The following is a 19,054-nucleotide window of genomic DNA, read 5'->3' on the forward strand; positions in this document are numbered from 1 at the left end:
CACACACTCACACTCCGCTCCCCCTCCCTATGCTCTTTCAGGCACGTCTTTAAATATTCATCACTCTGGCTGCTCTGAGAGTGCCGTAAACGCTGCCTCACACTCCGGGGAATCGCTAAAGCCTACTCTATCATCTGCTCTCCCTCCCTCCCCTCTCTCTTCTCTCTCTCTCTCTCTCTCTCCCTCTATCTCTATCTCTCCCTCTCTCTATCTCTTTCTCTTTCTCTCTCTCTCGCTCTCTCTCTCTCTCTCTCTCTCTCTCTCTCTCTCTCTCTCTCTCTCTCTCTCTCTCTCTCTCCTATCTCTACCTCTTGCTCTCTCACCACACACACACACACGCACGCACGCACACTGAGCTATAGCCACTCACAAGGATAAACTCACGTGCAAAAACCCTCAAAGGCACAGCCTGTGGCATCGCTGGACACACAGACACACGCCGGTACATGAAGCAGGCGCAGGGAAACACATACGTGGCGATGTACGATGAGCAGATTTGTGTGTGTGTGTGTGTGTGTGTGTGTGTGTGTGTGTGTGTGTGTGTGTGTGTGTGTGTGTGTGTGTGTGTGTGTGTGTGTGTGTGTGTGTGTGTGTGTGTGTGTGTGTGTGTGTTTGTGTACTGGCTGCTCCCAGCACAGAGGGTTGAGTGGTGTTGTGTTCCAGGAAACAGGATGTCTCTTTGTTTGGGTTTTATTCTGTTGGTGAACGTTAGCCGCTTCAGTCCCCAGGGTCTGTGTGTGCCTCTTTGTCTGTTACTGTGTGTGTGTGTGTGTGTGTGTTTGCTTGAGTGTGCGCCCCTGTGCAGCCGTGCGTGTTTGCGCTCACATGTTTATGTGTGTCTGCGCGCTATGTTTCTGCACACCATGCCTCTTGTTTGTATGTTTCAGGCTGATTCCAGAAATATTCGGTGAAGTGTTTTTCGCACTGGCGGTTGACAGGAGATTGGAGTGTGTGCGTGTGCTGTGCATCTGCGGGGGAGTGTGCGTATAATGGGAGTCATACCCTGAGCTGTGACAATTATCCCCATGTTGACCCCGTGATCAAAGTAGATTATGTTCCAGTTTTCAATTGTGATGCATGTGCCAGCAGACCATACATGGTTTATATAGATACTGTCACACTATCCCTCTCCATATCTATAGAGCGCACCATATTCCCACTGATAGTCCACCAGCATCAGAGCTTTATGCCATATTTGAGTGGCTGATCACATGTTGTCACTGAACAATGAAAAGCCTGTCCTTAGTTTGTGCTGCCTTAAAGGCTGTCACACATGCACAAAACACCACAACCAACACAACCTTTTAAACCAGTGTATCCACAAGTCAATGTTTCTCTTCACTGAGTTTCAGATTTAAAAAATGAGCTATTTATAACTTTTGCTACTTAAAATAATTGAGAATTAAAACTAAAGAGGTCTGATTATGCATTTTAAAAGGATTTGGATTTGATAAGTGAATTATACTTGCTTCAGATTTGATCAAAGGATATAATGCCCCAAGGCATTATGAAGTATAATTAGACATTATTGAACTATGGCAATTTCCAGTATCCGTCTGTTTGTGCAGAATGTTTTGTCATGGAAGTTAAGAATTTTATTTGTCAAATTGGACCTAAATTTAATTTCAGGAGCATTCAAAGCGTCTTAAAGAGCAAAAAACTGTTGGAAAACTGCAGGTACGCTCTGCAGTGAGTATAATTAGGTCATACTTTACCTTTTTTCATTCATGTACAGTAAGATTTAGTGATTTCATCTCACCTACAGTTTATACTCAGAAATACATTTTAACATTTTACTTGGCTCAATAACTGATCAGCAGCAAAACATTTAAGAGCTGAGAAAAGTCAGAAATCACTCACTGACCTCACTGGGAGTCAAGGGATTAAGCACGTTTTGGCAGAATTTTCCCTTTTAGTGAGAGAAAAGTTCAGATCTTCTGTCAGCAGCAGCGCTGCAGGCAGCACTAGGGCCTTGTTTTGGCACTTTGAAGTGTGTGATTCGTCTGGAAGGAGAAAAAAAAAAGACGTCAGGCAGTGAGTCGGAGAGAGGAGGAAGTGCGATCAGGGTCAGGATGACTTCTCTGTCTGGCCGCCCTCTGCTCTCGGGGAAGGGGTTCTTGTCTGAGCTGCTTCACTATGTTTCGCTCACAGCTCTGAGAATGTGCAGCACAACAATTAAAGGCAGACGAAAAGGTGAAGTCTGAAAGAGGGTAAAATGATGGCTGGAAAGTGGTATAGACTGGCAGGGTGGGATATTGGAAGAGATAGGGAGAGGCGGATGAGGGATTTTGTGCAGGATCTGTAGGGTGAGAGAGAGATGGGTTCAAAGAGTGACTGACAACATGATAGATGGAAGGTCTGAATATGTGAGCGCGGCTCTGAGACGCTGTGAGAGTGTTAATGACTGACTGCATGCTTACAGGTGGGAGCAAACTTAACACTCTTTCCATGAGTGTGTGCGTGCCTGTATGTTCGTAGCAGTTGAGCATTTGCTCCTGAGTCCTACAGTATACACAATATCATCCCTGTTGTCCAACACCAGTCAGCCAACTGTGAGACTCGCTCGACTACGCAGCACACACAAACCCCGACACACACACACGCACAGCAGCTCAGCCAGGCATCGCCCGCAACCACACTCTCCTTCCCACCACTGCCTCCCTCATTCATCTTTCATTAGCCCGACTCACACAGGAGAAACAGCCTACCCCCCCACCTCCCCCACCACCACCACCACCTCCTCCTCCTCCACACGCCTCCCTTCTCTATCTAACCTCCTCGCCTTTTTTTCTCCTCTCTTCTTATCTTGGTTTCTCTCGCACGTAATCGCTTTTGTTTGTCTCGCTCATGTCTTGCAATCTGTCTTTTTTGATATCTCTCCTCCTCCTCCTCTTCCTCGCTCGCTGTCTCCTCTGCTTTTTAGTCTTTTCCATTCAGCCTCACTCCTTCAGCCCTTTCCCCTCTCCTCCTCCTCCTCCTCCTCCTCCTCCTCCATTGCTCTCGGCCCTCGTTCCCCTTCACAGCCTCACTCTTGCACATTGTCACCTCTTTATTGTGCTCTTCCTCTTCCACTCTCCCTCTCTCCTTCCTGTGCAAGGCTGTTTCTCTGACACTCGTCTCTGCCAGCCCCCCCACCTTCCTGTCTCTCTCTCTCTCTCTCTCTCTCTCTCTCTCTCTCTCTCTCTCTCTCTCTCTCTCTCTCTCTCTCTCTCTCTCCCTCTCCCTCTCCCTCTCCCTCCCTCCCTCCCTCCCTCCCTCCCCGCTCTTTCTTTCTTCCTTTCATTTTGCTCTCCGTCTCTCCCTCGATGGAGGGGAAAGGCTCTTCGCCTCTAATTGCGGCTGTTCCGTTGCCATGGCGCGTGTTGCTCGGCGCTGCGAGGTGCTGCGTGTGTGTGTTTTGTGTGTGTGTGTGTGTGTGCCTGCGTGCATGCGTGCATGCATGCGTGTGTGTGTGGCAGGCAGATGATTGCTTGCTGCCAGCTCTCGTTTCCCGGACGCCGATCGCGTTTCTTTGCGGCAACAGGGGGAAAAATGAGACGCCAGAAATAGCCCCCCTTCACACAGACCCACTCACTCTCACCGCTGCACTGTTCAGAGAAACATACACACATACACACACACTCACACAGGCAGACGCATGCACATCCACAGCATTTCCTCTCCACCTGACAACCTCAATGCATATGACCTAGGTTATACTAAATGTACACACCTCTCTGCACGCGTACGGGCAGGGATGTGTGTGTTTATGTATGTCCACATGTGTCAGACCTCCTCTGTGTATGTGCTTCCTGCGTCTCTAAGGAGGTTGTGCAGGGACTCCTGATTTATTTCACCTTTAATGGGAAGTGAAATGAATGTGAGCAGCAGCTGGTCTGGTCCTCAGAGATACAGCGGTAGCCTAACCCAGAAAACAGGCAGCGTCGCTCTGAAATGGTCCTTACTCTGACAAGTGCCAGAACACGCCACTGTACGCTCCACTAGCTGCACCATTGGTTTTTATTTTGAGCTGCGTTTAGGCATTTCGTTGACACCCAGAAACGCTTGCAGCAGGTAGGTTCTTGTTACAGGCTGGTTGCAAACCCTTGGCCGACCCATCCTGTGGTTTATTTTTGCTGTCACAACTTTTTCAAAAGGTAGTTGGAAGGTAAGTGGAGACAGATTAATAGCAAATAAACCTTACAACCCCGTGCTGCAAAAGAGGATAAGAGAGGATTATACCCAGATTTGCGGAGGAATCTCCATAATCATCTTCTGTGCTGTTCACCTGCGGTTCTCACTGGGTTTTGCAGAGAATTAACAACAACAAAAAAACCCTCTCATAACTTCTTCCGTGGCTTAGTGTGGCAAAGTAGAAGTGCTTCTAACCTGTAATTTAAAGGTGCGCCAATTTTGACACACTGTTTAAGGGTTGGGCAATAAACTGAAAATGTACTGAAAAACTCTCAAATGCTTGAGAAACTACAGCTTGACACAGGGACGCTGTTGAAGAAGAGCTGGTATAGAATAAAATATGCTATCATATGGACACACTTTGGCTTCAGTAAACACAACATAAGAGAGGGTAGTCAAGCTAAGTGTAAATACTCCTGGAAAGAAGTTGGATTTTTTAACTGAAACTTGACACTAGAAAAGGGCGCACATCTCCGTTCCGTAGTCTATTAGACAAGTGTTAGCTAAAGCAACTTCATAGCTTGAAACATGCTGCAGATTGAATGAAATAATATGGAATTCAATGTTATTCAAATCTATAATAGTACACAATTTAATATTTGCAATGGGGCCTGTTTTTTTACAAACAAATGCTTAAAGGGATTCTTAACTAATGAATAAACTTTCCTATTTTTATTGTTCAGTAAATGGTGAATGGAATGTATTTATTGCCTTTTTCATTGACCCATTCACACACAAATGTCAATGCAAAAGACGTAATTTGGGATTCAGTGTGTTGCTCAAGGACACTTATGGGGAAGGCAGGGACCGACCCAATAATGCTGGGATTGATGAACAACACACTAAGGCTTCTCAAGGGTTGAATGTTGGGAATTGAGAACCCGGGATTCCCCACAAAACAAAGATCGCGCCAAATTAGAGGAAAAGGCTACCTCTGGACACAGCATTTTCCAAGCCTTTTTATCACATTCTTATTAACAACACTAGTGCATAATAAACACAGTGAGCACAATGTTGTTTAATCGGTTGGCTTTGAGTTTATTGGATATCGCATTAGCAGGATCGATACATGGATCTCCATATTGAGAGAGGGGCTGTGGTATTTTTATACGCATGACACAGCAGAGACAACTTTATTAATAATTGAAATATTCCGAAATGGTCAGTCAGGATCCAATAGCAGCTGTCCTCAGGATGAGAGATGTTGGGACATTTTTATTTTCAGCAGAAAATCAAAGATGATGAGTGTGTCTTTTCACCTCAGAGATGCTCTACTTTAAAGAGAAATGCCATTCTATCACATAAATAATGAATATTTAAGAAAAACGCTTGCATTTGGATAAGTGTCATTATATAATTTATTTCCAACAGTTTAAGGGTTAAAATCATTGTGGTGACAAATTCTGGAAATCTTGAGAAAAGAATGATATGTTTCCAAGAAGTAATCATTTTAAAATTGTGGGATATCCTTCAACTCTGTTCTTCTTCAATTCAAATTCTGGTTAAATTTCTTCCTTAATTGCAGTTGCTTGGCGGCTGTCACCATAATCTGTCCAGTAATGTCACGATTTTGGCAACATAGCTGTGAAGTGAATAATGGTGACTAACAAAGACGCTGTCAAAATCACCATCACTTTAAATAACTGGAGACGAGTCTCACCCTCTGACAGTGTCGGTCATTTAGAGATGAGTCACTGCAGCATCTCGTGTAACTCCATCTAACCACAATACAACGTGGTTCCTGGTTGGGTTTGTGTCTTCCTCCCCTGCGAGACACAAGTAGCTCGGGGATGACTTTCACGACCCTGAGGTCAACCACTGTGGCCACTTAGTTCACTCTGCACACCCAAACCCAGAAACACCACGCACACGAAAAACGCTGCGAGCGGTGTACGGTTTGATTCTCTCACTAATAGATCAATAAAAGACATTAGTGGCGGGCTAACCCGGCGAGCAGTGCTAATACAGGGTTAATCCAGGGTTAATGGCTGAGGAGCATCATTCTCGGAGGCAGCCATTAGTTCACCGCTATACCACACAATATCAGGTTCTCCTTCGAGTCATGCCCCAGGCTCCCAGAGAGATAGGCACAGAGAGGGGAATTGAGAAGAAAAGAATAGAGGATCACCCTCATGAGTCAAGATGAAAATGAGATATCCAGACAGATGAAACCAAATGCAAGGCAATGGGAGGGATATTGGATAAGGGGGAATCAGTGTGTGGGGAACGTGTGCCGAATGAAAAAGGGGGAGAAGATGGGACAGTGAAAATGTGGTCAGGAGAAGCAGGAAACTGAGATGAGAGAAAGAGGAGGGAAGGAGAGGAAGGGAGTTGAGCGCTACACTTCTCCCTGTCCTTGTAAAGTGCTGCGTGCTGTCGAAGCGGCAGCCAAGAATGTGTCAGCCCAGCCGTCTCACGCTGCCTAATGGGCTCTTAAACGCTGATATAAAGCTCACTCGCTCTTTCGCCCTCCCCTTTTCCTCTCCCTCTCTCCCTCTTTTTCTGCCTCTGACGCTCCCTCTCATTACCTCTCGTTCTCACCCTGTCACTCACTCTGTCACTCACTTGTCCTCTCTTTCTCTCTTTCCCTCTTTCTGTAGCTCTATCAAACCTCTCACTCTCTGCCTTTCCCTTTTGCCACTATTCCCTGCCTTTTTGAAGTTCTCTTGCAGGTTGTCCCTTTATTTACAACTTGTTTTTCATGGATGAACTCAACACTTTTGTCTCTCTTTCTTTTCTTTCCAACAGGCTCCATAATGCCATGTACCCGCAGGATCCATCCTTCTCTCTGACCCTGTTGCACGTCCTGTCAGCGCCACTCCACGGCTTGGCCAATGCCTTTGTCTTTGGCCTGGATAGGGACTGGTGGAGTCTACTGAGCCCTACTGGCATGCAGGTACTGAACACACATCTGTATCCCCTTTTCAGACATGCACATCATTAATGAACTAGAAATAACTAATCACAAACAAGAACAAGTACAGTAGATTTAAGATGAACAAGCAAGAAGCATTGAAGTCATGGAAAGAAGTAATCAACCTGAGCGAGTTAAGCAAATTATTCCAGTCTGATGGCGCTTTAAAACTTAAAAGCACCCTAATTTCTTTAAATATTCTAGGCACAATAAAAAGGTTGAGCTTTTTCTAAGTGAATATGATGAAAACATTTGAAAACAAAGAGCAACCAATGAAAATGTCTCCCAGAGGGAAGTGGAAGCCAGTTTAGGGTATTGTACATGAAACATTGATGCTTGCGAAAAGAACACCTCAGGACAAATGAAAGAATGTGTTTCAGTGATGTTCTGGTATATAATATCACCATAACCAATAATGGGAAACAAAAGCTGTTGGACTATTTGTTTTCTTGCTTGGATAGTAAAACAATTGTCAGGTGTAGTATTCTGAGACTAGTATTTATGTTATTTCTAATAAAATCAGAACAATTAATCTTATATTCCAAGTATTTAAATTTATTGGATTTAATAAAGAGGGACCCATCAGTAAAATGAATCACCAACTAAGCAGAAGATTATAGCTAGTACCAAACAACATACTACAAGACAGCTTGTATTATATGAAATTATTAAAACTTTTTTGAACAATTGAAAAATTATTATTGCTGAGAGCTTTGAATTTCAGTCATATGAGAGTTAGATGTGTATATAATCATGTCATCTGCATATAACTGAACAGGACAATTAGAGGCAATTTTTGGAAGATCATTAATACAAATAAAGTATGATTAAAACATATTATGTCAGCATGACAACACTTGTTAATAATTACTAAATACTAAGTGCAGCTGAGGCTGATGGGAATGTCACTAGTTTTGCAAGTATTTGGTCTTAAACCAAAATATTGAACAGATTAAAGTTTTGATCAGATAATGATCAAAAGTTAAAGCAAAACTAAACCATTTTATTCAAGTCAAATTTATACAATTCAAAACCAAAACCTCAACCTCATGGTGTTACCAGATGACGTGTCTGGTGATCACCACATTCATTTGGATAAATCATCTAAGAAGACTGAATGTCAATACCAAATTATGGTCCATTCCATTCAGTAGATGATGATAGATATCACTAAATAACTGTTAAGTTTAACCTGCTGTTTTCCAGTCCTTGCATACTTGAAATGTTGTGTGCTGTTAGTCGAATATCAAAACATGTTTCAGTTGTCAGGTTAAGTAGAATTAATGATTAGTTATTTTTAGGGATATATATGAAAGAGCAAACTCAGCTCATCACAACAGTGTCAATCTTTTTTTAGTTGATGATTCCCCTTCCACAAATTTCTCTAAATAGTTGATGAAAGCCGATTTGTAAAATAATTCTACATACTAACATTAGCAGTATTTACAATTCTCACTCTATAAGGCTCTACAAATAAGGTCTGTCTTTTATAAGGTGGTCAATTAAGAGCTTGAAGGAATGCACAGATATTGAGGGAGATTGGCCTTTGGGAGGCTTAACAACTGAGTACCAGATAAAATATAAAAGTAATCCATATGTGTTTGGTGGGTCTTTTCTTAAAGAGTTTATTGAAAAATTGTGTATAAACCTAATCTGAAGAAGGAATTATCTCTATCATAATAAAGGAATTGAGATATCAACATCAACAGGTCTGTGATCATGATCTATGTCAACTGTAATTAACAGAGGAGGAGAAGCTAGATAATTCCTCTTTCAGTTGAAAAAGCTGGATAACAAGAGCAAATAGGGGACAGTCATATAGTCAAGAGATAATGCCTAGCAATGCAGAAATTGAATTTTGAAAGCCGCCAATCTTAGTGCCTGGTCAAGTAACTGTTCAGTCATTGAGACTGATTAACAGCCATGTGAAACTAAGTAATGCACAAAGGTTGAGTCATGTCTTAATCAAGTTTTAACTGACAATTTATGAAAGATGCTGATGCAAACAATACTGTGATGTGAGAACTTCTTTTATAGAAATTCAGAAAATCGTAGACCAGTCTTCACAAATTGGACCCTAAACAGTTGACCTACAGAAAAGACAGGCTCAATACAGATGCCTACATATCATCACTTCAACAATGAAAAGAGGGACCTCACCAGAGTCTTTGGGAAGAAGTCCTGTAGTAGTTAGCATGGAAAATAACTTAACATATGTAGAGTTCAACCTGCTCTATGCTTCATTTGCAACAGTTTTTTCTACCTTGCCAACAAGTTGACGGCAACTTCACGCACCTGCCCATAAACAGCCATCTTTTCTGTAGGCTATGTTGTAAAGTTCTTCTATGTGTTGTTTGCGTTGTCCACTCTCAAATTTCAGATCAGATTTTGGCTCAAACATGTGGGGATGTATTTGAGAAGTTAACATTTGTAATAAAGAACAAGAAAACATAGTAAAATCCTACTATACTATAGTTTGTTTCATGATTAGTTGATTAATGTCTGCTGACGGGCAGCTTCCAGAAACTGGTCAATCAGAGCAGAACTGTCTCATCCAGAGGGGGCCTTTTAAAGAGACAGAAGCTAAATTATTGTTGTTTTATTATTATAACACATTCTGACAAATGATATACCCAAATGTCACAAATCCATATATTGTTCTTTATTACAACTCTATCAGTATTTTAAAATGCGAACAGAATTTGTCTCCATATTGTAACAGTTCTTGCATTTTTAAATGTATCAAATCGCCTCTTAACTGACTTTTTATAATTAATTTTTTTTTTTATACTAATACATTTGGATTGCACATTTTAAAGCTACATTAAGCAATTTCTGACCACTAGAGGGCAGAATGACCTGCAGTAATGAGTATTTACATCTCAAGTTGTTAAGACTAATGGCTAAAATACACAAATGCAACACGACACTTGTGGACAAACAAAACCAGTGAAAATGACATAAGTAATCTGTAAAGTACTTCAGATAGGCAATATGAATAGGTCACGCACAGCTCAAAACATCTGAAAATAAATTTACGGTATACATGTACACAGGTTTTATTATCATAATAGTTTCAGTTGCATATGTTTTAGCCTATTTTCCGTATTATACTACTTGAAATCTCGTCATAAAACACATCTGTCATACAACCAACCGCTACAAAGATGGAGTCTGTGTACCTGCCCACGGCAGCGTGGATCGCAAAACTCATTGGTTGCATCTCAAAAAACACCATTATCAATACTGCCCTCCACAAATTTCTCTCAATCTACAAACATTGACAGTATCTGCGGATATGAGATTGGGTTGATATTTCCTGTGTGATGCGTCATGTCCCTGCCTGATGTATTTCGGTCGTAGCAAGTTAGCACACCACTGTCTACTTATACCTCCAGCAGAAACAGAGCAACATGAGCACCATTGGAGTTGTATTTAGGGCCACCAGTGTATTGCTTGTCCGATTTACACTCTCTCTCTATTTAACTGTGATTTGGTCCACCCAGAAGATGAGAAAAATATCAGCTTTTGCCTTTGGCTAGTTAAATGTTTGACTTTCCTCATCAGTGACTTGTTTTTCTTCGGTTCTCTGCTGTTTGAGGTTTTGCAGGTAGCCCGAAGTTAGGTTGTGTTAGGTTGCTGGGAGCAGTTACTGACATTTTCGTCGGCCTGGATAATCAAAACAATGAGGAGCTTTGTAGCGCTACACAGTGCTGTGTTGATTCTCACTCTGTGTCTACTCTGGCTGCACAGAGTAAGCAGCATGTCAGCAGAGCAGCAGCAGCTGCAGTCCTCCGTCAGCGTCTCCAACATTTTGACAGTGCTCACAGCCCATTACACAATCAATGTTGTTACACACATTGAAGGAAAAAAAATAGATTTGAAGCCTAAAAATATAGTTCAGATTGCAGGTAGGCATGTAAAGCACATAAGTGCAGCCTGTATGCTGCTGGTATAGACAGCTTCTGCCTGTAAAATTGAGGCAGCTCTGCTCTCTCAGATCTGCGTTAGATGGATAACTGAAAAGCGTTGCTGGAATGCGTCAGTAGTAGGCTATTAGTTGTAGTAGCAGCCATTTCATAACTAATGAACTGCTGAAACATGTCATCTATTGATAGAAAATGCATTGGTAACAATCGTTATTAGTTAATCCTCAATTAACTTTTCAGGCACAAAAATGCCCAAAATCCACTAATGGGAATATTTCTGGTTTTCTGTGATTGAAAGGTGGCTATCTTTTGGTTTTGGACTGTATGAGCGAGTAATTTAAAGACTGCTCAGTGAAATTTTAATAGCATTTTTCACCATTTTGTGACATCTTATAGACAGAACTAAAGCAGATTAATTAATAATGAAAATAAGTTTGTTGCAGCCTTAAAACATATTACCAGTGAATCTGCATTTCATAATCACAATGTTGACTTCAAGCAGACCTAATACGTCTTGGAAGTTAAAGTTGACTGACTTTCTAATCCTACAAAAACTTTATTAACTAATTACCTCAGAATTTATAATTAGGCTACTTAATTTTAGAAAATGAGAGCTGTCATCTGTGACAAGTGTTCATGCATCACACATACAGGAAAGTGTTTTTGGCTCAAAACAAAATCCCTTTATTTATAGTAAAAATACTAATAACTGGACTAAATTTGCAGCTTATTCCGAAATTCAGCTTTTAGAAAAATGTAATGATGAAGATCACCAGAAGCATGAAGTTTTTACATTTGAACCGCAAAACTCATTGGTCGCATTTCAATAAACACCACAATCAATATTGTTCTCCACAGATTTGTCTCAATCTACAAACATTGACAGTATCTGCGGATATGAGACGGGGCTGATATTGAGCTGCAAAGAAAAAAAACCCTCTGCGGTCTTAGTTCACAAACACAGACACACACACACATATTGTCACCCACTCAGTATCAGCAGCCAGGCTGATAACGGGTCATGAGCACAATGTGGAAGAGTGGAATGTGTGGTATGACCTTCAACCCAAATGTCAATGTTTCACTGTGGTGAGTGGGGAGAGAGAGACCAAGAGACTGAGAGAGTGAAATGGAATCTCAATGTGTTCGTAAATCACAGAGAAAATGCGGTTTGTGCGTGTCAAGAGAAAGAGAGAGAAGGTAAGAAAGAAGACGACCGAGGGAAAGAGAGAGAGACAGGCAGCGTGTGTGTTCGTGACTAACAGCCGGTTGTTATTCATCTTGGCATGCGACTCCCAGCAGCCCCCTCACATCAGGTGTGAGATTGGCGTTGGAGAGGAGGGGTAAAGGAGAGAAGGAGGTGGTGAATGTGGTGGTGGGGTGGGGGAGTTGTAACAGCATCAAAACATTCCTTCCTCAACGCAACGAATCTGCGCTTTCATACCAGACGCTACCTCCCCTCCCAGCGCTGACTCTCTCTCTCTCTCTCTCTCTCTCTCTCTCTCTCTCTCTCTCTCTCTCTCTCTCTCTCTCTTTCTCTCCTGCTGTCTGCCTCTTTCCTCGTCCTTGTGTCTGCTGTGCAGCACATTTTTTAAAAGATATAGGTTCACATTTTTTCATGTTTGTCTTAATTGGCTACTTACATTCAATATGTGTGTACAAAGAGTTGTTGATCCCTCCTTGCTGTACGTGTCATGAAGGGATCCCGCGTGGTTTCTCCATGCAATTAGAGCTGCAACGATTAGTCAATCGATAGAAAATTAATGACCAGCTATTTTGATAATTTAATGATTGTAATTTTCAAAATGTGCTGGTTCCATCTTCTTAAATGTGAATATTTCATGGTTTATTTACTCCTCTATGATAGTAAATTAGGTGGTGGATTGTTGGTCGGGACACAATTTGTCACCTTGGCCGTTAGGAAACAGTTATAGTCACTTTTCATCATTTTCTGACATTTCATAGTCTAAACAGCTAATCGTTTAATTGATTAAATAATTGACAGGTTAATCGATAATGAAAATAATAGTTTCTCGCAGCCCTACATGCAGTTTTGGCATAATGAAAAAGGCTTAACTGTGTTGGGTATCTTCTATGAAGGCAAGCATCTCATTTTTTCATTTTGGGTTTTACAACTGACTTTGCAAGACAAATATTTTGTGAATACGTTGTACGCAATCACTCAGGAACTGATGTTAGCAAAGTGAAGAGCTACACGCCATATTTAATGTCGCAAAGGACCTGCATCTGTATGCTTGTTCCAGACCTCTGAATCACTGACTACATCTCTGATTGAAGTGATTTAATAGGTTTAATGGGTTGTCCATTAATAACCGATACCTGTGGTTGGAGATGGTGGTTAGCTACATTCATGAAAAATAGTTAGATAAATAGTGACAGACGTGGATGAGGTCAGTGCAGCTGTACAGGTTGTTTTAGGTTGTTTCACAAAAATAAAAATCTTTCATATTTTTTAACATTGTGAAAATGTTAAACAATCTTAACAACTGCTACCACAGCCACCACACAGGTACCACTGGTGGTTCGGTCCAAACCTCATAAGATAAGTTTAGCTGAAGCCACTGAGGCGTAAGCAGTCTGAATTAATCCAGCTAAAACTAAAATTTACATTAATTAGCCTCCTCCATTACCGAACTGCCGCATGTTCTTAAAGGTTTTACTTAACCAGGTTACTACAGTACATGTGAATGTGATGTCCAATTTCCTGTGTAACCCAATTTCTCCCAGTAACCTGGTTTCTTGTGCGTATGAAAAAGTGCTAGTGTGTGCTGTCTATCTCTTGCTTTATCCAGTCTTCCGTTGTTTTTCAGCTCTCCTCCATGGCAGTCTTTGACTGTTCTCCTCCTCCCGCTCTTGCTATCTCTACAGTATCTCTATCTCTTTGTGCATGTCTGTTCTGCCTGCCTCCTCTGTTCCCTGTACTCTGCTACAGCATCTCTGGCATTTATCTCTCTTACATTATTTCTGCATCTCTCTTTTGTGTTGCATCTCCCTCCCACCTGTGTACTCTCCCTCTTGCTTGCTCTCCACCTCTTTCTCGCTCTCCTTCCCTGATATTGATCTGCATTCTAGCCATACAGCTGAACCGCCTGTGGCTCTGCAATGAGCTCACCTCTCACTCCTTCTGTGTGTTTGTGTGTGCGCGCACGCAAATGTGCATGCAGGAAAATGCTGCTCCCGATCCCCATATGTCTTAGTATCATTCCAATCTTACTCTACGTCCACACTAAGCCAGCTAATTATGAGCACACAGTGTGTGTCCAAACAGGTGTTTTCAGGTCATTTTTGTCCACACTGAAAAGTGAAAACAACAGTAAATGTCTAAATCGCCTGCTCTTTGTCTTATTTCAATTGAGTTAATAAAACCATTACACATTTAAAGTCCAATCCTGCTCTCTGTGATCATTTATACTGTGTTTTACAAAAAAAGACCCAAAAAAACCCAAAAACAAATTCACAATGTAGTTGTTCTCGCGTACATATTTTTCAGTTTCTGTTGTCAGAAAACAAAATGAGCATATAATAGTGATTGGATCTAGAGTCATAAATGCTAGCTGTTAACTAAGTGGACAGCACTGTGGCACTAAGATGGCAATCACTGTTTTATGATTTCAAGGTTGTCTGACAAACCTGGCATGAATGGAGCCTAATGACAACATCCATATTGTGTAATTGGTTATGTATTAGTAAGGTTTAGATTAGATTAAATTTAGACTGAGCGATCAGAGAGGTTTAAAGATGACGGAAAGTGTTTTTATCTTCACTGCTATGTAGCCCCAACCGCTCAATGTTTGCCAAGAGCTCCAAACTAAAACTGCATTCAGACCGAAAACAACCCAGCATTAAAACAGTGTGAGGGGCTGTGTTGTTTAAGGCACCAGTGAGACGATGAAATACAATTCAGGAAGTAAAGTTGAAGTTACAGATTTTTGCATTCATAGGCTTATCAGGCCCCAAAACTCTGCAAAGTGTTTCATAATACTCACAAACAGGACAACTCTGGAACATTATCATGGCGGCAAGCAGTCGAAATACAGTTCACGTTACAAAGTAATCCATCAGGAATGTTCAACTTTTTTGTTGTTTTGCCCAGTCATCCCCACTGCCTCAATGCTCTGCACCCATTGAAATTAATAAAAAGGCTCACGTTTTTTCATGCAGCTAATGTCGGTCTGGGCACCACCCAAGTAGCACCATGAACAGCCCTTGTTTCAGGTGCTACTTGGGTGAGACGATAAGATACGTGTTTGAAGTCTTAACGTGTTTAGCATTTACCACACAATTTACTTACTCAGCTGTGATTGTACGTTTAATTTCTCCTGTCGCCACTCTACTAACGCATGACGAAGTAGTTCATTTCCTGAGCGATATGTTACCACACATCGTTTTTCTTATTCAAGTCCCGATGGCTCGTTAAAGTTGCATCATATTGAGTGGGGAAGCTGTTGACCACAACAAGCAGCTTTTCCCTTCATCAAGATTGAAGTACAGTACTTTTACATTGTTGAGTGGAGTAGAAAATGGAAGCAGCTGTGCTTCCATTTTCTAAGGGACTCAAAATAAGCATGATCGCCTCTCTCCAGGTTGTTGCATCAAACGACATTTGCATAAAGTTGAACGTTGCTGGGGCCAAAACGGAGAAAAAAGGTTGCATTGTTAGATTCACTTGGCTTACTGTGAACATACTCCAGTACAAACGTCATGTGTTAATTCCAAACTATGCGTGTCTGTCTGTCTGTCTGTCTGTCTCTCTCTCTGTGTGTGTGTGTGTGTGTGTGTGTGTGTGTGTGTGTGTGTGTGTGTGTGTGTGTGTGTGTGTGTGTGTGTGTGTGTGTGTGTGTGTGTGTGTGTGTGTGTGTGTGTGTGTGTGTGTGTGTGTGTGTGCGTGTGTGTGTGTGTGTGTGTGCGCACTAGCTGGCTCTGCAGTCGCGGCTGTGCGACAGGACACGGATCGGAGAGTATCACCCCGGGGCGGTGCGCTACACACAAGCTGACCTGGTCGACCTTAGTGATGACGACGACGACGATGACACCAACGTGCTCTTCTACTCGCCTGACATGACCCTGAAAGACCGAGGGCCCTGAGAGAGAGCTGAAGAGAGAGAGAGAGAGAGAGAGAGAGGGGGAGACAAAAGAGCTCGAGGGAAGGAGCACGAAGGAGGGTCACAGCCAGAGAGAAACGCAGCGGATTAGAAACTGAGAGAGAGGAAAAAGAGGTAGGGAGGGAATGGAAGGTATGATTGGGGGGACAGTCAGGCAGATAGAAGCCGGAGATGAGCTGTCAGGTTCCATTATTAATCCCCATCCTTTACTATTTAATATCCTAAAGACGCACACACACACATACTGAACAGAGCTGCAGCTCCCTGCAATAATACCACGAGAGAGGAGCAAGAGAGAAGCGGCTATAAAGATTCTCCTAATGTTAAAGGCATCTGCTGCATCCCAAAGGTTTTAAAACAATTTCTCTCTCTTCACCGCCGTCGTGACTCCTGTATTCTGCAGCGTTTTTTGGCATACCACAAAAATGAAAGGAAAAAAAAAAACCCATAAAGGGCCACTGGAAGGCAATCATAACAAGCCGTTAGTTTAGCATGTGGAGGTGAGGTGAAAATCAGACCTTTGAAAGGGTGCCCTGTGTGCCGGACGTGAAAGCATCTACATTCACCTATCTGAATCCTGATATTGGATACATTTCATGCAGATAGGGGGGAGGTGGCGTACAGCGCAAATACAGAAGGGATTTTTTTTTTTTTAAGTGAAGATGACCTCCTGCGGCAAATAAGTCCCAAAGGAACAATGTTGCTTTCAAGGAGTTTCTCCTTCCTCGGACAGTATTCAGTTTTTCCCTTTGGCAGTACTGTTGTTGCGACTTTCACACAAGTATTCCTTTGAAAGAAGGTTTTGTATTTTTTATGATGTATTACAGCTTTTTGTTATATTGTATTTATAACAGATGAATGCACTGTATATATTTAAGTGTGCCCTCTATTTTTGTACGTGCCTTGGACTGGAATATGAAGAAAATGCTTTTCTTGGTCCAAACCTGCTGCTCTTATGGTTATACTTTAAAGCCTTGTGAACAACTTAAGAAACATGTTACTGGTCAACACGCTCCCCTCCTTACACACACACACACACACACACACACTTATTTCTAAGTTGGTGCCTGTCAAAACGGGTCGGAAAAGATGACACACACAAGGCACCCGCTGCATAGCAACAGCCTTTGATGGTTCATCATCTCATGGCCCTTGTCAGGAGTGGTGAGGGGACGTAACTGAGGTGTGATTGGCAGGATAATAGAGTCACTTTATATTCAACCTCAGCCCATTTGGTTTTTCCCATATCTAGGTGATTTCATCACTGTCGGCGCACACTGCCGGCTGTCAGCTGCCTCTCTGACAAGTTGAACTAATGAACCGACACTTGACCCTTTTTACCCTTGAGTTGTTGAACTTTTCTGCCGGGCGTCAGTGACACCAGAGTGCAACTTTAGTTTGCACTTCACAGAGCCACACGCACACTAACACTTTCTTGCACCATGCCCTTACCCCTCTTTTGGCACTGTTCATGGTTTTACTTGACTCTGCACTCAATCAAATAAATGAGCAGGAAAGACATTTCTTAACAAAGCTGAGACTGGGTGTGTTTATTTCATTTTCACGTTGATGCAATCCCTCATCCCCTCATGCCACTGCCCTGCCTTTTGTCAAGTGTGTGTCCATTTGTGTTTGTGTGCATGTGTGTCTATAAATGTAAGCGAAGTCGTCTTAGACCTGAGCTGTTTAAATAATGGATATTAATTATTGGTTGGACTCTGCTGGCCCCTGCCTTGTCTCCAAATCTGGTTAACTGGATTTTAATTAATGAAATATGCAAGCCATGTCCTCCAGAAAACCAGTTTTTCTTACACGCAAACACACACACACACACACACACACACACACACACACACACACACACACACACACACACACATACATATGAAGCTCTACCACAGACGCTTGAGCGTTTTGAGCCCAGCACCACCTCCATATAAAGAGCCCGGGAAATAAGCAAATCTCCCTGTCACGCAAGAAGAATTATTATTCTCCCCTCATATTGTCGCGTGCTCTGTAATTGGATACAATTTAACACCCGCGGCCCAGGGGCATGTCGGCAGGCGCACACTGCCTACCATTAGCTTACCTCGCCTCACCAGCCTATCATTTGTCAGATCTGTGTTTGTGTGCTTCTGGTGCCTACTGTGTGTGTGTGTGTGTGTGTGTGTGTGTGTGTGTGTGTGTGTGTGTGTGTGTGTGTGTGTGTGTGTGTGTGTGTGTGTGTGTGTGTGTGTGTGTGTGTGTCCCTCTCTCTGTGTGTCTGTGATTGCGCGCGCACGTGGGACTCGAGAAACCGGAGCCTTTGTTGGAGTCCGGCCATGACCTGGCCATGACGCACAGAAAGAGAGAGAGCGAGAAGGAGGGAGAGAGAGAGGAGAGGGGGGAGAGGAAGGCAGCAGCAACAGCAGCAGCAGCAGCTCAGACGCTCAAAAACAAGGTGGAGCTCCGTCACCTCGGAGCGAAAGCGAGGCAGGCCTGATGGGTGTTTGTCGCTCCTCTGTGCAGCGTCCACAGGGAGCCTCATCTGCTGTTTATTAGAGAGCCCAGCAGTATTTACAGGCGGGTGTGTAAAAAAAAAAAAATCTGCTCACCCACCGCTTACAGTAAATAGAAGGCTGGAGAAGGTTAATGGGGAGATTACAGCCTGCATTGAATGATGTTTTAAAAGTGTAAATAATCGACTGGAAGTTGTTGTGTAGCCCTTTACATGAAATGTTTTAATTGCTTTTGCTGTAGGCTGTTGGTATTGAACTGGCGCTGTATATTCGTGAGAAATCATAAGAATCTGTGGAATATCCCTTTTTTGTGGTTGGCCGAAGTCAAAGTCAGTAAAAAACCTCCATGCAGACATAAAAGTGGAATGTAAGCAGACGCAAAACCTGGGATATCCAAGGGGTTCTTTTTGGTCAAAA

The 19,054-nt window shown here is 42.5% G+C and overlaps 1 protein-coding gene across 1 annotated transcript in view; it reads left to right on the plus strand.

Moving 5' to 3' along the window:
• si:dkey-100n23.5 overlaps positions 1 to 17,636 on the plus strand; it is a 49,541-nt gene extending 31,905 nt beyond the window's left edge. Inside the window, 2 exon segments of the mRNA XM_062431567.1 lie at positions 6,922 to 7,069; positions 15,952 to 17,636. Coding sequence (XP_062287551.1) covers positions 6,922 to 7,069; positions 15,952 to 16,122 — 319 coding nt within the window. The 3' untranslated portion in view covers positions 16,123 to 17,636.
• Positions 17,637 to 19,054: the final 1,418 nt, after the last annotated feature.

The sequence above is a fragment of the Scomber scombrus genome, chromosome 13 (genome assembly GCF_963691925.1).
Source record: "Scomber scombrus chromosome 13, fScoSco1.1, whole genome shotgun sequence".
NCBI lineage: Eukaryota > Metazoa > Chordata > Actinopteri > Scombriformes > Scombridae > Scomber > Scomber scombrus.